At 37.7% G+C, this 25,619-nt stretch overlaps 1 protein-coding gene across 1 annotated transcript in view; it reads left to right on the top strand.

The window, feature by feature from the left end:
* The window catches only part of Hdac9 (histone deacetylase 9), an 897,356-nt gene that overhangs the window by 702,356 nt on the left and 169,381 nt on the right, over nucleotides 1–25,619 (top strand). The window contains exons 19-22 of the mRNA XM_008832701.3: nucleotides 18,644–18,699; nucleotides 18,942–19,029; nucleotides 24,709–24,828; nucleotides 25,141–25,238. Of these exons, the coding sequence (XP_008830923.1) occupies nucleotides 18,644–18,699; nucleotides 18,942–19,029; nucleotides 24,709–24,828; nucleotides 25,141–25,238 (362 nt within the window). The remainder of the gene's footprint in view (nucleotides 1–18,643; nucleotides 18,700–18,941; nucleotides 19,030–24,708; nucleotides 24,829–25,140; nucleotides 25,239–25,619) is intronic.

The following is a 25,619-nucleotide window of genomic DNA, read 5'->3' as shown; positions in this document are numbered from 1 at the left end:
ACTCCAGTGGTGCACATACATACATGCAGGCAAAACACTCATGCACATAAAATCAATCAACCATTTTTTTAAAAGACACCATGTAGAAAACAGACTCCAAAGCCATGTCTACTACCGTAAGCCCACACAAAGGCCCTGCCTTCCCATCTCAGATCTTAAGCTACTTGTCAATCTTGTGGGCATAAAGTCATCCTAAAAGTGTTTCAATTTGCATTCCCAAGCCATGGATGGTATTAAGCTTCATTTTCCATTCAGACTTCTAATAATACAAAACATTTTGCATGCCTATAACCCATTTTTCTATTTCCAATTAATTTTTAGTAAATTTAAAAAATACTCTGTGTATTGGTACTCTACCACATTTAAGTATATTACATTTCTTCTTGAGGTAACTTGTGTCGCTTGTTGAATAACAAATATTTCAAAAAGAAATTGTTGTTTTCCTGGCTTTTTCTCTTTTGTGTCTTGGTTAAAATGTGCTTTTGAGCTTTGCAATTACAAAAATACTCTCCTATATTTTCTTTATTAAGACATGACTTTTACATTTAAGTCTTAAGTCTATTTCTTATACTGTTAAATATATACCTCTTGTTTCTTTCTTTTTTGTTTTTTTGTTTATTTGTTTATTTGAGAATGGTTTTTACACTTTAGTCCAAGTTGGCCTGGAAGTCACTGTGTAGCCCAGGTTGACCTCAAACTAGTAATTATTCTGCCTCGGCCTTTTGAGTGCAGGACTGAAGGCATGTCTGGCTAACATGACTAACTGTTTCCTTCACCATCCATTTTTTGTTATATGATCTGTGTAGAGTTCCATGAGGGCTGCTTAAGACACAAGGAGCAAGCTTTCCAGTATAGTGATAGGCTTTTTTGGTTATCCTTATAAGGCTGTTAGTATATGCTTTATATATTTTGAAGCTGTTATTAGATATAGAAATTTATGATTATATCTTTTCAGACATAGCTTGCTTTCTTTTCCTAATATTTACCTGCTTTATTATTGACTATGCTTTTACTTTAAAACTTTCTCATTATTCTATACTACACCTGTCACGTCCAAACACAATGTAGCTGGATCTATTTCCACCATGACAATGTATTTTAATTCAGGAGTTCAATTCATTCATGATTCTATAATCTACTCACTTTTTCACCTTTTTCCATGTACACCATTTTTGTGTGTTTCCTAATCCTCCATTCTGGCATTATTTTTCTTCCCAGTAGAATGAGAAGTGTTTTCACTGATGATTTCTTGGTGTTTCCTTATCTTGGATGCCTTTTTTCCCTCTTTCTTGAAGTATAGACTCCTAAGTGCACAGTTCACAATTGACAGTTTCTCTCGTCTAAGTGAAAGATTCTTCACGCTTTCCTTGTTCTGGTTTGACAAGGAGGAGTTTAACTGGGAGTTAACGATCATATTTTATATTTCCTATCTTTTCTCTCTGATTGACTTTCATATCTTCTTTTTGATTTTGATATCCTACATTTCGCTTATAATATATCTAATCATGTATTTTACTGAAGCATGCTGTTTAGACTACATTTTGGCTAAAAGAAATTTTAAAGTGTATATATTACAGTGTACTTTATACTAGATAGAAGCCAGAGTTAGTGATTTTGAAGTGATGTCACCAAACAAGTCTGCCTTCCATGGCAAAAATCTCCATTAGCATGATATTGAAGGACAGCTGATAAGAGCTGGCAAGTTCAAACAACTTGTTTACTTGTCAGGTTACTGGCAGTGAGCCTGAGAATGCTTTCTTTGAAAGACAGTCAATGTTTGGATACCTGCTGCAGCTCATGAGTTTAAAGAATTAGCATTATTAAACTATATATACAGTTCCAAACAACACATAGATTCAACACAAGTCTTTATGGAAAACAATAAGAATGTTCCTCAAAAATTAAAAACAGAACTACCATGTACCCAACAATTTTGGTTCTAGGTTACTTATTTTCCTAAATGAACTATCTAGCATTATCTAGATCATGCTTCAATGAATATAAGAAAACAAGTCTTTGAGATTCTTATTTAATTAATATCTAGATATAGAAGCAACTCAAATATTCATAGACAGATTAATGGATGAAGGATATGTGAACACACACACACACACACACACACACACACACACACACACTAGAATTTCATTCAGCCTTAGGGGGAAAAAAAAACAAAAGAAAACTATTTTGCGTTTTGTGAAATAATTCAGAGAATAATAAAAGCTGCATGATTCCTTTTGTATGTGGAATAAAGTGCAGTCAAACTCAAAAAAGCAGAGAGTAGAGAAGAATGGTGGTTTCCAGGGACTGTGGGGAGGTTGAAGTGAGAGGTAGTATAATAAATAGAAACAGAAAGCCAACATGAGCTGCTGTAACCTGGATATTGCAGGATAATCTTCCCATGTCAAGATCTTTAACCTTAATCACATCTGCAAACATTCTGGTCATTTAAGGAAATGTGAGATTCTGGGGACTGAGATGTGGGAAGCTTTGTGACTACACTTGTATTGTTTATAAGAAATCCACTTTAAAAAATTGTTTGAGAATTTCACACAAGTATACGTGTTTTGATCAAATCCACCCCTAGTTTCCTTTCCTCCTATCCCTCCCTAACCTCCCCACCACTTTGCCCTCCTACCTTCATGTACTTCTTTATTAAACCCACTGAGTCCACTTAGTGCTGCTTAGAGCACCAGCACCCATTTCCTGGAACATGGACAGCCTCTTAGGGGCCACATCTCTAAAGAAAATTGTCCTTCCCTCAACAGCCAATAATCAGACAGGGGTGGAACTTCATGACCCTATCCTATCCATGACCTCCCCCTATCCTTGCTGGGTTTTTGACTGCCTTGATCTGGTGCAGGTCTTGTGCTTGCAGGCACAGCCACTACTGCAAGTTCTTACATGCTAAAGTCCTGTCAAGTCTAGTAAATACTCTTTTGCTACTAACTCTGGTTCTTAAAAATTTCCCACCCCATTTTGTGGATGATCCCTGAGCCTTGAGAGCAGGGGTGTTATACAGATGTCTGATTTACAGTGGAGCAGCCACAGTCTCTTATGCTCTGCATTCTGACCAATTGCAGGTCTCTGTATTAATCACCATTTACTGCAAAGGGAAACTATTAGTTACTTTTCTGTTCCTGTAATAAAATACCACAAACAAGGTAACTTGTAGAAGAGTTTATTTGCCTTATTGTTTCAGAAAGTCAAGAGTTCATCATGGTGGGGAGGAATTGTTCAGGAGGTAGCTGAAGCAGAAAGCTGAGTACTCACATCTTCAAGTAGACATGGGAAGCAAAGCAACACAGGACATCGTGCAAAGCTTAAGAATTCTTCAAGCCCAACTCCAAATGATGTGCTTCCTCCACCATGGCCACATCTCCTAAAGGTTCCATGACCCTCACTAAACAGTGCCATGAATCAGGGACCAAGTGTCCAAATCCTTGGAACCTATGGGATTCACTCATTCTTACCATCACAGAAACTTACCACTTGTGGGGTGAAAGGTGCGCTACTCTATAGGTATAAAGATATGAACTTCAGGAGCAATTTAATGCTATGCCCATTTAGCAGAATAATACTATTCAGTTCTCCTCTAGTATTTATGACCTAGCCAGCCTCAGGTTTTTAGCCCAGTAAATGGTACCAGCCATGAGTTCCATCTTACGGAACAGGTTTTAAATCCAATCAGAACGTGTCTGGTTACCCCACTACATTCATGCCACTATTGTGCCAGTAGGCATATCTTGCCAGGTCAGCCATTATTATAGCTTGCAAGGTTTCTTCTGCTATGTCTAGCTAGGCTAGACTGTTTTAAATTTTTATCTTCTAGTAGCATGCATAGAATATTTCAGCACTATGAACGCAAGCCGGTGGGGATGAAGCTTCTAGGTTGGTAACAGCTTGATTTCTCCATAAGGGAGACCACACCTTTAGCTATATCCAGTTACTCCCAATTCAAGGTAGATTCCTTCTTTCACATTCTTAAAATTATGGGTGAATGCAGTTTAATAATCCATTGAGTTTTTTTCAGAAATAATATATATTTTAGTCAAAGTATAATAAATACTGAGTAGAATTACAGATTATCAATAATAAGTATTTTGAAAAATCTCTAAACTTACCGAACACCAAAAGTTATAAAATTTTTAAATCTACCTCAGAAAGTTCCTGCAAGATCCCAGACAAGCATTCTTCTGATTTTCTCATCATAACCCGTGTGACCTCTTTCACTTAGTGGCTTGTTAGCTTTTGCTGCTGAGCAGTAGATTATTGAAGTATAATACCAAGTTTATAGATTCATTCATGTTTGGACTAATCATGAGTAAACTTGTTACCAAAGTACCCTTCCAAATATAATTTGGGACATGATTTATATATGATAAATTGCCTAAGGAAGAAAGAACTGTGTTATAAGTTAAGCATATGTACGCTTTATGAGAAAATCCCCCCTAAATTACTCATCTGCCTGTAGACTGTCAGCACTCCCCTTCCTAATAGTGAAAATTTTAAAGACTTTTCTCAAAGCAACAGCCTCTGCTTTGCTAATATTCTTTGTCTTTGTTTTCTAGCTTACTGATTAGATCTTTATTGTTTCTGTTTCTTCTGCTTATGTTAAGCTTCATTTGATCTTTTATTTCCGTTTTTGAAGAAGCTTATTTCATGGAGTTCAGATTTTTCTGCTTTTCCAATAGACATTTTAGAGCTATAAATTTCCTTCTTAACACTGATATAGCTACATCTTATAAATTTTGCTATTTGTGTTTTAATTTTAATTATATTTTAAAATCTGATTTCCCTCTTGACATCACTTTTAGCACGCAAGTTACTTAGAATTGTGTTATTCAGTGTCTGTCTAGTTGAATTCCCCCTACCCAAGTAATTATTATTGTAATCCATATGTGATTTAATTCCTTTCAGGTGAGAAAACCTAGTTTCTATAACTTAAATCCATTTATATTTTTTAAGAATTATAATCATATTATTTTCTTTTTATTTCTGAATACCTGTTGTATTATTTTATCATGTTATCTTAGTTTACTCAAGTTATGTATCTCCACAAAAATTTATCACCAATGTTTTGCACACCTATTTTTTTATGTGTTTTGCCTGCTTGGTTGTAAGTGTACCCATGTGTGCAAAGCCTACAAAGTTCAGAAGGGGATGTCAGATTCCCTAGAACTAGAGTTACTGACATTTGATAGCTGTCATGTGGGTGCCAGGAACTGAATGTCGGTCCTCTAAAGAGCAACCAGTACTCTTAACTTCTGAGACATCTCTCCAGCCCCAACGTTGAATTTTTGTTTTTTGTTTGTTTGTTTGTTTGTTTTCAGATAGGGTCTCTCTGTAGCCCCAGTAGGCCTGAAACTCACTATAGAGACCAGGCTGGTCTTTATCACAGAGAGATCTGCCTGCCTCTGCCTCCTGAGTGCTGGGATCACTTAAAAAAAAAAAAAAAAAGTTTACAGTGCTTGTGATAGTTTATAAGTGAATAGTGAGTATGTTTTTGTGTTTATATGGAGAGAAAGAATGGAACAAGTGTGTACAAACACAAAACAAAAATAATTTCTAATATTAGCCTACATATTTAATTTTCCTGGTGCTCTATATCCATTAGGGTAGACCCAGGCTTCCATCTGGTATTATTTCCTTTGAATTTGAAGCATTTCCTTCTACATTCTTTGTATTGCAGGTATATTAACAAAAATTCTTCTTTCATTTATAAGAAAAAATTTTTGAATGAAATTCTTTGGCTTAGAATTTTACGTTGACAACTATTTCACATTTTAAATGTGCTTTCACTGTTTTGATTTTCTTAATTCTTCTTTTTTAGTGATGAAAAATCAGCTTTCACTTTTTGCTAACTGTATTTAAAATTATTTATATTTTAAAAGTTTTTAGATCAGGTGTGAGTTCCTTGATATTTATTCTTGCTGGAGGTTTGTTGAACTTCTTGTCAGTGGTTTGCTGGTTTTGATAAAAATTGTCAAACTTTTAGCTAATACTTCACTGAATACTTTCTGCCCCATTTTTTCTCTCCTCTGTCTCTAAGGCTGATGTCATATGTTATTTGATCACTTCAGGCTGTTCCACTAAACACTGAAGATCTGCTTAGTGTCCTCAGTCTTATTGCTTCTCTGTATCTGTCTGGATAACTTCCCTTGACTGGTCTTTAGGTTCCTTGTTACAGTCTTCTCTCGTGTCCACTGTGCAGTTGTTCTATCCAAATAATTTTCATTTCACACCTTATACTCTTCTCAGATTCCATATAATCCTTCTCATTTGAAATTTTCCCTTTTTTCATCATTACATCTTTCCAATGTGTATATGATAATTTGGAGTGAATTGGCAGCTGCTCGTAGTATTTTATTTTCTCCTGATTGAGTCTCTTTTTGTTGTTTTGACTTTGCATCTTTGCATGTCTTATGATATTTGGATACATGCTAGGCATTGTGTTTTGGAAAAAACGGTAAGGGCTAGAAAAGACTGTTTCTTTAAGAGTTTAATTTTTAAAAATTACTGTCCATGGGTGAATACTGGAAGAGTTGCAGAAGGGAGAGAATTAGAAATAATATAAATATAGTAACCACGTATGGAATTCTCAAAAAATTTTAATTTATGTGCAAACATCTTGAACAATTTTTAAATCATTTCTTTCTTGAGTTATCTGTTGTCACCTTGGCAAGACTAAAATTTTGCACTATCCTTTACCTTCCAAGATGGCATGGATATTTAAAACAAATCCTTACTTGTGAGGATACTGAAGTTCTTTCCTGTTGAAATTTTTCATAACATTATACAAAGGACAAATATCAGTGACTAGGATGAGGGCATATTGAATAATTTCTCCCTTTGATTCCTCAACTTAAATGAAGGAATGAACAAATGTGTTACTGATATACTCTGCACGACAACTGCTCTGTGGCTGTCCCAAACATCTGAGAAGAGAAGGGTCTTCATTCACTTGGCTGCTCTCATGAGACGTTACTTTCCTCAGAAATGTCTTACTTCTGCCTGTGCCAAGTGCTCCCACTCGCTCTGAAAGTTCGCCATCAAGCCAACTTATGGGCTGATTTGCATCTCTGAAAACTGACTAGCTAGCAAATATCTAATAGATGAAGGTGAATTGAAAGACAAGTGCCTATTACTGTGATTCCTTGCTGCAGACTTTTTCTGTAGCAGTCCCAAGCAGCCCCACTGTGGGATCTACCTCCTTCTAGGGTTCCTTCCTACACATCTGCTTTTTCTGATAGCCAAGATTTCAATTTCTAGTTTGTAGTTTTTGCAGCTTGCTCCATGGTATCTAGATGTGCTTATTTCCAGTGTCTTCATCTGGAATTTGACTTTGAACAGTCCAGACTTCGTTATTTATATGTGGTTTAGCTCATAGTGACTAAAATTTGTTGTATCTTACTGGAGATTCTAGTTAATCCAGCTCCTCTGTAAATTTTGCTGAAGTTTTCTCAGTCACTGACATCTACTTTACAGTACTAACCAAAGCTTTAATAATTTTTTAAAATAACATAGATGGGAAAGAATGCTTTCTGGAACAAATTCTACTGTCAATTCAGCATTTATTGTCAAGGTTTTCTGGTGCTTTGTTTACTTTTCAATATTTGAAATATAGAACCGACAATAATATCTTATGAAAAATATATTACAAGTAATTTGTTTATTTTATATTTGGTACTAAATTTGATATCTGCGGGTTTATGTATATTACAGATGTTTCTTTGCAGTTTTGGGTTCTGTCTCTGTGAAAGACATTGTTTCCATTTTTGTTGTTGTTGTTTGTTTGTTTTTTGATGCCAGTGTCTGAATTGTACATATCATACACACAGAGAGAATATAAGTCTTTTACACCTATGTAATTTTAGATGGTAGTAAATTTCATACACAAAAACAGACTTAAACATACATACCTATAACTTGTCATAAAATCAAAGGTCTGGGCAATTCATTTGGTGTTCTTTTTGAATGATGCTATTACATACATAATGCTATATAATTTAAATTCTGTGGTTGAAAGTTTAATTTATTTGCCTAATTTTCATTAAGTTGATCAAACTTACTTGTGGGTGCCTATTCTATATAGTGTAGCCAGAGACGATTAGAATGTAATGCAAGAAACAATTTAAAATCAGAGAAAGAATGAGGCCAAAATGAAAATCATCTACCCAAAGAACCTACATGTTTTGGTACCATGTATAAAGCGTACTTTGCTGAAAGTTATTCATAAAATTTTAGAAATTTCATAAACCTTATTATCAATGTTTGTATGTACTAAATAACACCAAATTAGTACAAATTTACTGTAGGAGACAAGAGTATAATAATACCAGAAATTCTTTTGTGGGATATTTGCTGGCATCTTTGCACCTAGTATGGTATCTGCTGGGGTCTTGGCCATCATTATTATTTTGTACTATTATCTTTACAGAAGGTTATAATCATCTTTCATTAAAAAAAAAAATTCAGGGCCTGGAGAGATGGCTCAGCAGTTAAGAGCACTGGCAGCTCTTACAGAGGACCCAGGTTGGGATCCCAGTACTCACATTGTAGCTAACGACCATCTATAACTGCAGTTAGGGGGTTTGTTGCCATCTTCTGACCTCCATAGGTATTGCATGACACGAGTGCACTTACACACATGCAGGCCATACACATACACACAAAAGTAAACATAATAATTTTTTAAAAAGAATAAGCAGTATTATCTTGTAATAATTCATTTTTTTATCCTGAAGTTTTTCGTATTATGGCTCAATTTATATGATGAAAAATACATGATACTTTTTGGTTAACATGGTCCAAAAACCAGTCATGTTTCAAAAAATCCATCCAATTGAATTGTTGGGCTGTGTGTCAAATTCAACCACTGATTGATAAACTAAAACAAATTGCTTTCAGTAGGTTATTATTGCCATACCAAGATCCACATCCTGATGACTTCCTCCCTTCCTAGACCTTCTTCATAGTGGATCTATTGTTATTATTTTCATGAAGGCTCAACTTAAATTACATGTAACATGAGCACCATCAGATGCCTTGTCTCCTACCAGGAGCCTGGTTTTCATCTCCTGTATAGCCACAGTGTTGCCAGGCTCAAGGCTGTAGGCATTATGGGCCACAGATGCCAGGGTTCCTCAAACCTGTTTCCCAGTACTGTCATCAAGCTACTTCCCTCTGGATTCTTCAGGCAGTAAGGTTGCCAGCTGTGCATATGCTTTGGGGTCTCCATTCAGTTAAATTGCTAATGTTAGGCTCCTGTTTTCCTGGCTCCTTTGAGCTTACTCAAAGAAATAAAATGGTATTCCCATATGTCCCTTATTCTTTCTTGGCAAATCTCCCTACCTTCCTTAACCTACCAGTTTCTAGTAGGCTTGAAACAGTCGTTCTTTATGAAATGTTGTAGATTAATAGCATTGATTCTATGGCAAACTTCTCATTTTAGAAGGTATTTTCTTTTTTAAGATGGAAGTTAACTAGTATTAAGAGCTATACTAGTCTATGCCAAAATAGTGTGCACACTGATGGAGTACAATTGACTTTGATTTACTAACGTGAATGTAAAATTTATAAATGGTTTAGATATAAATTTGATGTGTCTATTGATGTGTCTTTTATCATAAAGACATATGGTAGAGGAAGCCAACTCTTTAGAATCTTCAATAGAGACAGATTATTTTATTACTTCTAAATGAAGTTTGATTCCAAGAAATTAAATCTGGGAACTGAGTTCCTGCTACACTATAAATAATATGGAGCCATTTCTCATAGCAGAAATTAATAAAACTAAAATAAAGAACATGGAGGAAATCTAGAAGCCACAGTTGGTATTGAACCCAGAATTTTGGAGGAGTTGGTGTGAGACAGGTTGAATAAATGCTGAGGGGTGCCATATTCATAATGGTCAACTAGAAATCATAGATTACTTAGGAACTCATCAGCCACATGGCTATTCATGAGTCATTCCTGATGATTCAATTGCTGCATAAACTCTGACAAGGCAAATAGAAATAGGGGAAAGTATGAGCAGGAGGAGGGAGTATCTGGTTTGCTCTACTCAGTAGGTTTTTGATCATGTAAATCACCAAATCCACTATTAAGAATGACAGGGAGTGTTGTTTCCTCCAATATTCGTGTATGACTTCACTCCCTAACCTTACCATCCAGTGATGCCAACAAACACACTTGTTTAATTTCCTGTTCAGGATTTTCAGTTTCTATAATTACAGGAATAGAATCTCATACACCGTTCACTATCACAAGCACCATTTGAATGGGAGAGAGATGGGTCATGTTCAAATGACCTAGACTTGTGATTGACATTTTTGGACCAACTCAGCTTAACCTGAATAAAGTGAAAAATCCTTAAAAAGTTCATAATGTGCTTAACACAGTGTAATGCTCAGTATTATTTATACTTTAAATCCTGTTACCATCAAACATGACTATTCGTCACCCACTAAATGAAAGATAAAAAGAGATAAATAAGACCTAAAAAATTATGTTTTAATAAACAAACTTTAGTATGATAGGAAAACTTAAAATCTATGTGTCCTGATTCTTTCCCTCCCATCCTTCTTTCCTTTCATTCTTTCCTTGTTTCTTTCTTGCTCTCTTTCTTCGATTCTCATCACCAGATAATAGATTGCACACATGGTAAGTTTTTTGAGCTGTTGGAAAGGGCACTCACAATCTACCAATATGAGGGAAGAAAACTTGGACCATCCTAGAATAGCAATATAAATTGCAGGCTTTGTTGCTTTGTTTCTTTCTTACCAGAATCAAATAGTATATATATATATATATATGTATATGATAAGTAGATTATCATTCTATATTAAGGTGCATTAAAATAGTGCCAAATATTTTTCTTCAAAAAAAAAAATTCTCAACCTCTACTTGGGTAAAGAGTGAGTTGCAAAGTCATTTGCTTTAGTACAAATCCATTTGGCTTAGCTGGAATTGTGGCTTCCAGTGAATATTTCAGCCCCATCAAGCATCCCTTATGCATCTCCAGTTCAGCTAATGTAGGGGAGATAACAATTCAACCATCACATTGATGCTTAGAAATACATGCTGTAGAATTTTTCCAGGCTGTGCTTGGTTTTGATACACACTATTTCAATGAGCACTGCTATTTTTATAACATCTAAAAAGACTTTAGTAGTGATACTTAAGACTGGGAGGTAATGACCAAACTCCAAATTATCAGCGCACTAAAAGAGAACTTCTGAAAACAAAATCCCAATCAGCTGGTCTGACATGCTCAGTTAGTCTTTGAAACTTTGGCAGCTAATGCTATGCAGAAAATATATTGCTCTACAGGAGGGATTTGTTGATTTTGTCCTCAAAATAGAATTACATCTAAAATAATTAAGCAAAAGTCTGATATTTGATCAACCACTTATAACAAAGACATGCAATCATCACAAATCTTGTCAGTTTCCAAAGGTCATGTGTGCTCTCTATTCTTTTCAATATACTTTTACTCTAATCCAGAATAAATGAGTGACCAATGAGACATTTGGGTGTTACAGGGAATGTTTAAGCTCTAGTTTTTTGCTCAGTATTTTTTAATATGCACTTTCCTGTTGTTGACTCTGCATTAGCTGAGTTTAGTACATAATGTGTTCCTCCCAAATCACTCTCAGCAGTGATGACTGAGCCCTTATTTTCCAGAATGTGTGTGTGTGTGTGTGTGTGCATGCGTGCGTGCATGAGTGTATGTGTGTGTTGAGTGCATGTTTGAGACAGGTCTCCCTACAACTGCAGCTGACCTGGAACTTACTAAGTAGACCAGGCTGCTCTGACTCTAAGAGATCTGCCTGCCTCTACCTCCTGAGTGCTGGGATTAACAGTGTGGATACCACATCCAGTGCTTTATTTTCCAGAATTTTGAACCCTGTCTTCCACATACTGGAATTTGGAGTAGTGTTTGTGGTGTTTTACCATCCATCGATTACCTACTAAGCCGCAGGGAAATCAGAAAATGAAAATATGGATTCCTGCTCTTCATGGGACAATGGGGATGAGCACAAGCAGGATGATTAGTTTATTTTGTACACTCTGAATTTTCTGTGACCATCGTTACCATAGTAACAGACTCAGCTTACGCAAAGTAAAAAATGAATGTTAAAACTGGTTTCAGTTATTTTTTTACTGTCTTCCTTTTATTTGCCTAGAGAAAATTTCACTTTGTATCTGAAGAATACAAAAATAAATCTGACATTTTGATAAATGTGTCCAGAAAAATGTAAATTTCATCAGTTGTAAAAATAGGCTAGTCTAAGATGATTAGAATTCTTTTCCTCAAATCCACTTTTATGTATAGGCAATATCATAAATACCACCTGTGTATGTAGAAAATCAAATATATCATATCACATGATGACACTGAAGAACTCATCATTTCTTCCCTTTAATGAAGAAGTGACCATTCCCCCATTCTAAACTCTGCCACCCACAAAGAAAATATGTGAGCACATACCGAATGGAAATGTAAATGACTATTGTTGATGATGATAGAATACTGTGGGAGCTCCCTAGTTAGTCACACTGACAACTGCAGAGATTATAAAACTAGAAAAGAGAAAAATCAGACTAGTAAAATGAATATTATATCACCATAAACTGGGATAAATTCACGGGAAAGTACCATAGCATGAATTTGCCTGGATTAATGACTTGGTCTTCATAACCTTGAATACAATTTAAATCACAGAGCAGTTATATGGAATGAAGTAGGAAAAAATCAAAATTTTATAGAATAATAAACCTTTCTATATTTTACTACTATAGTCTGAAATGTTCACAAACTAAAGGGAAATGATTAACCATAAGCATTATATGCACTCCAAAATTTGAGCAAATTTATTATCTTTCACAAAATGAAAATCATTGTCTATTATCATCACAATTAATGATATAAAAATCTGATATAAAATGATATAAAAACACTGAGTCGTTTGTTCTACCTTGTATGCATTAGCTCCTTCCCTCCTTCCCTCCCTTCCTCCCTTCCTCCCTCCCTCTCTCCCTCCCTCCCTCTCTCCCTCCCTCCCTTTCTTTCATGTCTTTTTGAGACAGGGTCTCCCTGTAGCCCCAGCTAGCCTGGAACATGCATGTAGACCAAGCTGGCCTCAATGTCACAGAGATCTGCCTGCTTCTGCCTCTGCAGTGCTAGGATTAAAGACATGCACCACCACTCCCAGCTTGACAACTACTTTTTAAAAAATTATGTGTGTGTCTGTGTGAATGCTCATGGAGGCTAGAAGAAAGCATCAGACCTCCTAGAGCTGGAGTTACAGGATGTTGTGGGCCACCATGTGGGTGCTGGGAACCAGACTCAGGTCCTCTGCAATAGCAGCCAATGTTCTTAATCATTGAGCCATCTCTCCAGGCCCACCCATAGACAATTTCAGTAGTGGACTGAGCTCTCATTCACTGGGGATAGATTTGAACCTCCTGATCCCAAGTACAGCTAGTGTCTGTTCTTTTCATTACTGTCACAATAAATGTTACATAATAAACGTGTCTCAATGCCACATAAACACAAGCCAAGTCCATGATTTCTGTGACAAGACTGACTGTAGCAGTTTGTAAGGATTAAAAGCTTCCCCATGCTGATGATGCAGTCCTTTACCATTTACTCAGTCAGCAAATGTTTTTGTAGTATTAGATTATTATTTTCACTGTTTTAGTTATTTTTAACACTGAAGTTTCTCCCTCTCTCCCTTCCTTCCTTCCTTCCTTCCTTCTTACCTTCCCTCCTTCCTCCCTCTCTCCCTTCCTCCCTCCCTCCCTCCTTCCCTTCATTCCTACCTTCCTTCCATTCCTCTTTTTCTTCCTCTTCCTTTTTCCCTTCCTCCTTCTTCCTCCTCCTCTCTCTCACTCCTTTTCTTTTTCTTTCTTTTGATCATTGTTTCCTTTTTTGGAGATGGGGTTTCACTAGGGAGCCGAGCTGACCTCAGACAGAGATGGGATTAAAGTACTGAACCAATGTGGCTATAAACATTTTTATTATAGCTATATTTTATGACTAATAAGTTGTTTAGCTTTTGTTTGTTTGGTTTTTGTCTTTTTGAGATAGGGTCTCCCTATAGCCCCAGCTGGCCTGCAACTTACTATATAGATCAGGCTCGCCTTGAATTCACAGAGATTCATCTGCCTCTGCCTCTGCTTCCGGAATGCTGGAATTTAAGGCCTTCACCAACACACCTGGTAGTAAGTTATTATGTTTTAAGAGGAATAAAATTAAGTATTGAAAGGAATAATTTGACAATATTCATTGGAGAGGTTTTGAGTCAAGGGGAATCCTCTTTCAAGTGGCTTCTACAGACACAACAGATCTTGGCCAGTCATGAAGGGATACAGGAAAATACTAAACAAATTAAAGAATTTCAGAGTATCTAAAAATTTCTATAACACTAATATTCTCATTTGAAGTCCTTCCCAGCCAAGTTTATCAAAACCAAAGTGTGTACATCAGCTCCTTGTCATTGTGACAAATATCTGAGAGAAACAATTTAAAAGAAGACAATTTAAAAGAAGGCATGGTGGCACAAGTCTTCAGTCCCCAGTGCTCCAGAGGCAGAGGCAGGCAGATCTCTGTGAAAACAAGACCAGCCTGGTCGACATTGCTAATTCCAGGCCAGCGAGGGCTACAGGGAGACCCTGTCTGAGAAACAGACAAAAAAGGAGGAGGAGGAGGAGGAGGAGGAGGAGGAGGAGGAGGAGGAGGAGTCTAAGGTCTAAGGTCAGTCTAAGGTCACTGGCTGCATGGTTTTAGACCATAGTAAGTCCAAACATCATGATGGAAAGTGTGGTTCAGAAAAAGCTCCTAAACTCATTATGGCAGCTGGGAGCAGAGAGAAAGACAGTGGAAGGGTTCAAGAATCTAATATGTCCTTCAAAGGTATTGCCCACAGTAACTTACCTCTTCCAGCAAGGCCCTGCCTCTTAAAGTTTCCTCTCCAACCCAAAATAGAGCCACCAGCTGGGACCAAGTTTCCAACACATGAGCCTGTAGGAGACATTAAATATTCAAAACAGAACAGATAGATTCCATTTATTAAATATTATGAGTATTTCATGCATCTCTAGGGAATTCTAATCTAAAAGATGATCTTCTCCAAGTTAATAGGTGAATTTCTCTAATAGTGACCTACTAAAAGATTAAGTCAAAACACGTGTGAAAATGAAGAACTTGAAGCCAACATCAGACTGGAGAAATGGATGGAGCGAGAGGACTAATATCTACTCTGAAATGTATTTTTTTTCTTCTATGTGTAATAGATCCAACCCAGGGCAAACACGGTACCACTGAGCCATATCCTCAGCTCATGACAAATGTCATGACAGTCTAGGGAACCAAATAATGAGGAGAATGTAGCTGTTTTCATAAGTGGGTGTGGACTTGTAGCATACAAATAACAGTAATCAAAACCAATCAAAGAAAGTAAATCAAACAACCACCCTAAGTGGTGCACCAATAAAAATGGAGATGAGTCCTCAGTAGCAGGGTCTGGCAGCTTTGTAAGAATGTCTTCCTCCATTTATGATAAAACAGAATACCAAATGCTTCCAACTGTGTAGCTGATAAAGAATAGAAGTTGATTTTCTCTGGAATATTGGAAGATCGATGTCAAGGTGCTTGCATTATGATCCTTAAGGACGTGCTACCCTCGGCTTCCAAGATGATAAAAGAAGGAAGGAAGGAACCCAAAGGCTGTAGGAAGTTTCTTTTAAAGGGACTTTAATCCCCCTTTTCAAAAAGGAACTCTCATGACCAATTCCCTCTAAAAGTCTGACCTCCTGTTAGCACCACATTGGCCATTAAGTTTTGATTCCTTTTCATTCAGAGATGAGAGTTAAGGGCTGGAGAGATGGGTCAGCGGTTAAGAGCACCGATTGCTCTTGCAGAGGACCCGGGTTTGATTCCCAGCACCCACATGGCAGCTATGAACCGTCCTTAACTCCAGTTCCAGGGGAATCCGAAGCCTTGTTCTGACCTCTGCGGCATTGCACAACACAGGTGCACTCACATACATGCAGGCTATACACTCATACGCATAAAATAATAAAAATAATAAATAAAATATTCTTATAAAAGAGATGAGAGTTGAATATTGCTCTGACGTCAACATTTTAGCAGAAGAAAAAATGATATAGAGAGAGGAGGGAAAACCGTAGTGGAAAGGAGAGAGGAGAGAGAGAAAGAGAGAGAGAGAGGGGGAGAGAGAGAGAGAGAGAGAGAGGAGAGGGAATACGTAGGGCAGCAGAATGAAGGACTGCTGCGGGTCTATTTTCAGTGGAACATGTGGAAATTTTTATTCTAGCTTCTTTTATCTTCTAAGTGATATGAGAAGCAACTTTTCATCAAAAATGAAGGGAGTGAGCAGTTCTTAGTGAACATTTGAGAAAGAAGGTAGAAAGAAAGATACATATGGAAGTCATGGATAGTCCATTGATTAAGGAATGCAGTGTGATTTCTAGGCACTCTGAAGAATGCACTTGGGAGTTAGGATTGTAACTTGAAAGGACAACTAGACATGTGGCTTGTATGTATGCTTAGATATCTGCAGGGGTAGTGCAGGTATATGTTATGTCTTACCAGGCTTGTAATTTTACTAGCACACTTTGGAGGAGAACAGGGGCAATAACTGAGAGAGTGTGAAGGGATGAATATTTGTACCTCTTCTGAGTTCATGACTTCAATATTTAGCTCCCAATTCATGGGCCTGTTAAGCCAGTGAAAAAGATTATATGAGGTTATGAGGGCCTTAACCCAATAGATGGTGCTTTTATATTAGGTAAAAGGATACCAGAGCTCTCTTCTGAGTGCCCAGAGGAAAAGCCATGTAAGTACTGTAGTGAGCAGCCTGTAAGTGTGGAGTAGCTCACCAGAAACCAGACCCTGATAGAGCTCAGTCAGGAAGAACTATCTCTATTGCTGGAGCTTCCCAACCTGCGGAATTTTGTTAAAGCAATGTGAATGGGCTTCTGTGTGAATGTAGTGGCAGCCCTGGAGTCTAACCCAGGCAAGAAGGAAAGTGAACATGGAGGTCAGCAAAAATTAGATAAGTCAATGGATTGCAAGAACAAAGTCAGCTAGGAAGATGAGGTCATGAGAGATTAGGATTCCTGGCACTGAAATCATAAAGGGGATTTTGTCACTTCTGACAGCTATCTAGAAAGGTGAGCATAAACTGACTGATTAAGGGAGAGCATCAGAAAATGGAGAAATCGGGATACTGAGAGGGTTGTATAGATATTGCCAGATAATAACTCAGGGAAATTATAACAATGGGAAAAACTAAAATGTTAAAAAGCAAAATATTGAATAAAGTTTGGGTATATAGCTTTCTGATTGATTGCTTGTGTCCTTGGGTTCAATGCAAAAGAAAATATTGAAGAAATGGATATGAGAATTAGAATATAAATGTAAGTAATATTTCAAAATGAAATCATTAAGAATAGTCCAGGAACTAAAATGAAATGGAAGGCCAGGGAGAAGGAGTCAGGAAAGAGAACTCATGGGTCTTCAACTGGAACTAATGGATGGACCCTGGTGTCCCTGCCAAGTAATAGTGGGAGATTAGGAGTTCGGTTTTGAATAAGCTGAACTTGCCCCCATGAGAATGTGCTGAGTGTGGGAGCTAATAAGCTGGTTTGGAGCTCACTGGAGAGTTTGTCCTGGAAATAGACATATTTGTCTTATTTCAGAAGTTTATGGATTGAGTATTAAAGAAGCATTCTCTTTCGAGCCTGCTCCTTGAATCATAGTTAAGTGAAAGGTGGTGTGAACCACGTGATAAACGATTATTTTTCAGGGCAGACAACCCATCGTTTCTGAGCATGCGGCTTTGCGAGATTTATGGCCCTTGGCCTTCATGTTGGAGTTTCTTCAGCTTTCTGTGATGTGTCCCAACTAACCTGTAGGTTAAGGCACTCCTTGATCATGGACAGATCTGACTGCTGCTTAGCCCTGGAATTCTTTATAAAATTCCAGAACTTGGGCTAGAAATTGACTTACGGAATCCAATAAAGTTGCAAGCCTTGGCAGTCATCCAAGCTAAATTTATGGACTGGAAGAAATATGACTTTCCATTGTTCTCGTTTTCACCTTTCTGGGGTTTCTTTTGTGTCTATGGTAGTGTGTGAGTGTAAATTTATCATTTTGCTGACACTGAAGGGGAAATAACGGTTGAACGGACCCAGCTCAGGAATTTTCACTTTGGATCTTCTCTAGTCTTTCCGAACTTTGACCCAAACCTGTACCAGGAGTGAATTTCTCCTCCCTGTGTAGGATGTTGATGTCATAAAATAAGTTGTTCTTGCAAATGAATCACACAAAGTCTAACAGCTGACATGTTTGTCTGCTGGCTTGATATGACTCCCAAGTCTGTTCTTTGCATGGCTTGCTCAGTAGGAGCATTCGTCTTGAGACAGGATCTGAGCAGACAGGATCCTATATATTGTCTTAGGCTGTTCTGCAACATGGTGATAGGGGCCAGGAGACCAACTGGGATGTGCCTAAGAGAAGTCAGTCTTTTGCATGTGAGGCCCCTTCAGGCCTTGGAGATCCAAGCAGTCTAATTCCCCCTACCATTGAAAACCTGTCTTGTTCTTCCAGAACGGGTTTGCTGTTGTAAGGCCCCCAGGCCATCACGCTGAAGAATCCGCAGCCATGTAAGTACCAGGGCCTGCTGCCCATCTCCAAGTGCCATGGTTCCTGGCAGTCACCTGCCCCGTGCATGTTCTGAAGCCTCTAATTGTTAGCAGATGCACGGAAAACTCTCACGAGGTACTCCCAGAAGCAGATTTATGGCTTCAGAGATCATATAGCATTTTTAAAAATGCTCTGAACATTATTTATAATGGTTTCCTGGATGATTTGCCTTCTTATTTCTCTGTTCTTCTCTGTTCCGCAGGGGGTTCTGCTTTTTTAATTCAGTTGCAATTACGGCCAAATACTTGAGAGACCAACTAAATATAAGCAAGATATTGATTGTAGATCTGGTATGTATGCCTGGCCAGAGCTGCATTTTCAGTGACTCTAGATAAAAGGGAGCGGATTTGTGTTTCTCTGTTAGGTTGTCTTGCTTTTAGCACTTGCAAACAACTGAAGGGTGTGTTTCCTTTGAATGTGGAAACTCATTAAATTCGGGATTGCAGTTCTGAAACCATAAACATTCACGTTTCACTTTCATGGTGTTAACTGCAATTTAATGAGAAGAAGGCGCAGATCAGGGCAGCTTTTATGATCCTTAAATGAATTGATACTTCCACAGTTAAAATAACCCAACAGAACCTGAATTTACTTTTCCCTATAGAATATAGACTTTAAATAGTCAGATGTGCTGGAAAGAATGTTGTTGCTTTGGTAACCAATTGGCCACTTCCCCTGGTTAGCAATCACATCGCTTGTTGGGCAACAGTGGTATTATTAAAACAAGTCAGCATGTCATTCTTTCTGAAAAGATCTCAGGTCTCTGATGCCAGTTTGGGATGACTCCCCACAGGAACCCTAGGAGATTAAAAGTCAGAGGCTTTGGATTGGTTTTGCATTTTAGCATGATGCATTCTTACACAATAGTTATAATTTGTTTAACAAATGGTTTGTTTAAATGCAGATGACACTTGGCAGGTTGTCTAAAGTATATTCATGAATAATGAGCTAGAGATCTGCCCCATACAGAAAGGACCAACCCAGGAAAGGGCGAGGGAGAACTGAGTGGTGATTTATGAGCCCCCTTTTTAGTTTGCCTGCAGTTCACAAGGAGGTGTAATAGGTTGTCTGACAAAGCATAGACAGGAAATGAACCCTGGCATCCAAACCCAACCTGCTGCATCTGCACTTAATTAATTTTTGCAGGTGATAAAAGATTTAAAGGCAAAATATGCTAAGTTTTTTTTTTTTTGAAGTGAAAGCCTTAATAGCTAAATCTTGTTCATATCTGCACTCATAATTAAATCTTATTGGAAGTCATGGCCTCTACCTCCAGCCCTCAGCTTTAGTTAAGCAGGCACCCCAAAGGGTGTAGAGAGCACAAAGTCATGTGAAGAACTAGTTAGTTAAACTAAAATGAAGATGAAAGAGTTGGAAGACTGATGACCACTTCTAGTGCTCAGTTGGAATAGATACTTCCCATTTTGTGGCCTTCCTACGAGCTTTTTTTAGGGAAGAATATTGAATTCCAGCTTTCTGTGTTTTTTCCAAACATGCTTAAGTTTCAATGTAGGTCATAGTTCACTATTAAAAGACCTTTGTTGAAGACCTGCAGATATACTACAGCAGTGAGTTCTTACAGCTTTGCACGAATAAAACTTCCACACAGATTTTCTCATATACATTTGAAATATTGTAAGTCATAAATAGTTTTGCCCAGCTTTTGAGATGCTACTTTTTTATGTGTATGACTATATTGTCTGCATGTATGTAAGTGTGCCTCTGTAGTGCAATGCCCATGGAGGTCAGAAGAGGGCATCAGATCCCCTGAAACTGGAGGTATGGATGGTTGTTAGCCTCCATGTGGGTGCTGGGAACAGAACCAGGGTCCTCTGCAAGAGCAGACAGTGCTCCTAACTGCTGAACCATCTCTCCAGCCCCAAGATATTACTTCTGTAAGTACTAGGCTAGAGAGCTTAACCTCCCAAATTGAATAAAAGATGGCAGATGAAAATCAGATGTGTGGAAAGAGGAAGGAATCTGGGAATTCTAAATTGGTTAAAATTATGTAGGAAGGCGATTGGTTAGCTGTTCATCTGCTGAAGAACCTTTTATCATATACTTTCTGAGAAATTTCTGGTAACACGTTAGGATTCTCTGAAGATATCAGTGACTGTTAAGAGTCTCTTTTGAAAGCACGTTCCTGATACCCAGACTCATTAGTAATGAATTTCACAAAACTGTCGTGCCCAGCTTGTGATGGATGGACTCGTAGTATGGCAGAGCATTTATATGGACAGTTTGTTTTTGTACATTACTACAGGAATAAAAGACTGCTGGAGATAACCTGATCCCATTTGTAAAATGATTGACTTGGTAGCACAAAAGAGCCAGTTTCCTGTAAGTTATTGGCCCATGATTGTGAATTTGCCCTGGTATCCAATCATAAAAGATAGCGATTTCCCAAAAGGCACCAGCAGATGAGAAGTTTTTGTTTCAAACTCTCTCAGCGTATGAAGCTCTGTCCAAGGGATTGCCTCTGAGATCACCACCAACCCACATTTTCTTACTTTCAAGTCTTCCAAATTCTGCAGCTGCAGGGCTACTTTGAGGAAACTCCTGTTTCTTCCAGCTGCTGAGAAGGAAGTTTTAAAGTGCCACGTGGCACTGAGACATCCGTTCTCCCTGGCTGACAGGTCTATTCTACAACTTAGCAGAGGAGAAGAGGCAAAAGCTCTTCAGTAGGGACAAAACCTTCATCTCTGCAGATCTAGACTGAGCATTGGCTGGGGGTGTGAACTAGCACCACAGATTTGAGGGACCCGAGAAGGCAGAGCTACTCCATCATGTAATAGCTAGTTTGGACATTTTTATGTCCTAGTAAATACAGAGCCAGAATTGCAGCTCACCTTCTATTTGGGGCCACAGCCTAATTCAGAGGCATTTTGCAAGTGACGCAAGTATGATTATAATGGTGTGTGAACCCCTCCTTCATTCATTTCTTCCTTTCTCTCAAGTGCACACTGGTGTGAAGAGGGAGTAGGTAATCATTGTGTCCATGGCAATAACATGATCATGAGGCAGACTCTCTGCATGAGACATGAAGATTTTAGGTAATTCTACCCAAAAGGCAATTCAAAGGAAACACAATTCTTTTAAAATTCTTTTTTTTTTTAAAAAAAAAAGAAAATGTTCTTCAAATGTGCTTAGATTTTAGGAAATTCAAATGTTGATAAAGGATGTTTAGACCTTTGTCACAAGTCCACATACTAAATAATTATGAATAGTAGTATTAGCTGACAGAATCCATGATTTATTTAAAACTATTTTTACATAAATGAAAATATATAGCCTCTAAAATCTTGTACAGAATCAATTTTCTCAGTATATATTTTAATCAGTAAAATATGGATATGATTCTACATTTCTGAGCATATCTTAAATGCAAGACCTATTTTAAGGCACTGATAATTTAATTAATTTCATTTCTATGGCAATTTCTCAGAGGCACACATGATTTTCTTATCTTAGTCTAGTATAGGTTTGTAGCGATAGAGAAACAAGCTCAGATGATTCCCGAGCCATCAGTTGTTTGTACGGATATTTGTGGCAAGGAAAATAGAACAAGCAAAAGAAGATATCTTCAAAGCTGTACTATAAGTTGTTGCCCAAAACAAAACTCATACTTGGATTCAACATTTATCTCTATGTACTTGGCAAATACAAGATCAGCATTGCCCAAGTATTAGAATGCACATGTGTATTTTAATAAATAGCATCTGTTAAAATCTTTAATGACCTGTGGACATTACTAATTTTTATTCAAAATGTATGCACTCACAGTGCCCCGTGCTTTTTTGAAGAAGAAATGATTTTATATCAAAGTATCATCTTTTGGTCCTCTTTCTTAAATAATCCTTTTCAGTATCCCTAGAGAAATAACGGCAACCAAGGCGGTATTTTTTCTGCTTTTCCAACTCCGAATTCATTTATTCTCAGAACAAAATTCGTATTACAATTAAAACCCTGACTATTATATTTAAGACAGAAGCAGAGATGTCCCTTTACAATTGCTTGTTTGGATTGTTTGACGTTTTTTTCCTACATACTCTAAATATCTAGTAGCAAGCACTAAATTCATTGTGGCTTCAATTCTTGCCATTTTTCTGTCTCTTCCTTTCCTTTGAATAATCATAATTAATATATTTTTCAGAAATTGACATATTTTTTCTGATCTGTATGTCTTTGACTGAAACAAGTTTCTGAGATGACTCATTTTTGTCTGAGCATTATGATTCTGTAATTACTTTTGGGTATAGGTGCTTGGCAAGCTGAGAGAGAATTATTATATGTATACACCATGGGTAGCAAGCTCAGTACAGGTTTTCAGCAGCCCTCAAAGGGAGGCTTTGAAGGTGTCTAGTGGAGTTTGGGGCTGGAGGTTAGAGAAGAAAAGGGTTCTGTAAACCTTAATCGGAATAGTTAGTTGCCAGTGACTTGACCTCATAAGCTTATTAATAGAATCAAAAAGATAATATATTTCAACTTAGCAGTTTAACTGTTTGTCATTTACAGTAAGAAATGGATTCAAGACCCAGTTTTACAATGTACTGTTTGTATATTTTGAGTAAACTATTGAAAACTCTTTGAGCATTACTTTTCTTTTAGATTAGGAATAATCCCACATAATCCATATAAATTTTAAGTAATTAATTCAAGGTTTTTAATATTGTGCTGACCTAAAAAAATGGTAGGCATCATTATGAAAACAATGTGAGTAAAGTACAGTGTATTAGAATAGTTACAAATCACCAAGGTCGTTTATAATTGAGCCAAATATTATACACTGTATATGTGAATAATGTAACAATGATATTCTGTTGAGTAAAATACGCAGCTTAACTTTCAATAGCACTCCAATTGCTTTTTCCTCAGAAGATATTGAATGCAATAATTGAAATCCTTAATACATACAATCTTTTAAGTGAGGATATTTTTGAAATGTTATTCATTTTATTTTTCTCATTAGTTATATAATTTCTGACACGTGTCCATATTATAAATCAATAGGACTGTCAAGTTTGAATCAGTATCATATACAAATGTCCTAAGAATTTTGCTTTTATTAGTTTTAGTAACTTTTTTGAGTGTGACTTTGGAGTGGTATGGGGAAAGACAGAAGATGGGGAAGGAGGTGGGGAAGACAGTCATGATACAGTATCTGTAGGTCAGACTGGACCAGACTCCCTACAGCCCTATGCCATCTTGCTGCTTTGGCCCAAAGGATTGAACAGCTAATTGCCATCATGATTTTTTTAAATGCAGTCCTTTCTCCATCTGGCATCTCTTTTGAAGTGACTCTAACTGCTGAGCGATCACTAACTGAACCGAAGGCTTCAAGAAAGCCAATTTATTCAGCTGGCTGCAAAGCCTTTGACCTTAATGGTGGGACTTGGCAAATCAAGGCACACACGTATGTTTAGTGTTCTGTCAAGAACTGAGAAAATGCTCTGTAAGCCATGGAGCCTCCTGGAAAAGACTAGTTCGCAGTTTAAACATTAGTCTTTTTATTTTTTTCCAGAGGCCAATGAGGCTAGTTAATTAAGCCTGAGGGGTTATGAACTGTTGGCAGTTAATAAGTCATAAAATTCCTCCATAAAACAGGATGCAAGATTCCATCACTGAAGGAAAGAGTACAAAGAGCCGGTGTATAAATATCTAATTGTACCAAAGGACTGGGCTTTCTCAATGACTGCTCATCTGGAGTCTCCAGGGCATGCTCGCTGTGGTTTCCTGATTTTTAGAAGCCAGTTTAAAAAATGAGAGCATTAAAGGGTAATTTGCCTGAAAGTTCAGGAAGTAAAGGGGGTGGCGTGGAAGCAGGCTGAAAGAGAGAAAGAGAGACAGAGTGAGAAGACAGAAAATGAGAAAGAGGGTGGGGTAGGAAGACAGAGGACTAGAAATCAGAAAGGTTGTCTCCACAGAGTCCGACGTGACGATATTTGTCATCTGTTTTCTTTTCCCTGTAGGATGTTCACCATGGAAACGGTACACAGCAGGCCTTTTATGCTGACCCCAGCATCCTGTACATTTCACTCCATCGCTATGATGAAGGGAACTTTTTTCCCGGCAGTGGAGCCCCAAATGAGGTTCGGTTTATTTCTTTAGAGCCCCACTTTTATTTGTATCTTTCAGGTAATTGCATTGCATGATTACCCCTAATTTTCTTGTCCTTTGCTGGTGTTTTAAATTACACCAGATTACTGACTTGTCCCACAGGACCAAGAGCCAGCACAGAACAAGTGTATAACGCAGAGCACTGCTTGTCAAGCAAGCGGGGCTGATTTGACGCTTTGTTTGATGTTTATTTCAAGAGCTCCCACGTGCTCGGTCCCGTCTCCTCTTGCTTTCTTCCCTTTGCCCTCCTCCCTGGCCATCGTATTGTGTTTTTCTCTCCCCAGGTTGGAATAGGCCTGGGAGAAGGCTACAATATAAACATTGCCTGGACAGGAGGCCTTGATCCTCCCATGGGAGACGTTGAGTACCTCGAGGCCTTCAGGTTGGTACTTCTTTTCCTCTGAAAGGGGCACATTAGAAAACACGGGTCTGTTGAAGCAACACCAAATGTCAAAGGGATACATAAATTTATAAGGAAGGTAAATATCGATACAAAGTCATGCGGAAATATGTGTAAGAAAATAAGGTCTATCAAGACCTAATTGTGTTTATACAGATACATTGGCCAGTGGCCCGGATATGTTTCCTCTCTCCACTCCCCCTCAAAAGGGGAAAAAAACCTTTATTATTAAATAATTGTGTCTGGAAACATCTTCCTATTATAATGTATGAAGTGATTTCCAATAGACGTTAGCATGTTAAACTCTCTGAGAAGCCCTCCGTTACCCATGCACCTTTTTTGCGCAGTCATAAGCATTTCCCA

The sequence above is a fragment of the Nannospalax galili genome, unplaced genomic scaffold, assembly GCF_000622305.1.
Source record: "Nannospalax galili isolate Female #2095 unplaced genomic scaffold, S.galili_v1.0 scaffold450, whole genome shotgun sequence".
In the NCBI taxonomy this organism is placed as follows: Eukaryota; Metazoa; Chordata; class Mammalia; order Rodentia; family Spalacidae; genus Nannospalax; species Nannospalax galili.
This window is presented reverse-complemented; position numbering and strand designations above follow the sequence as displayed.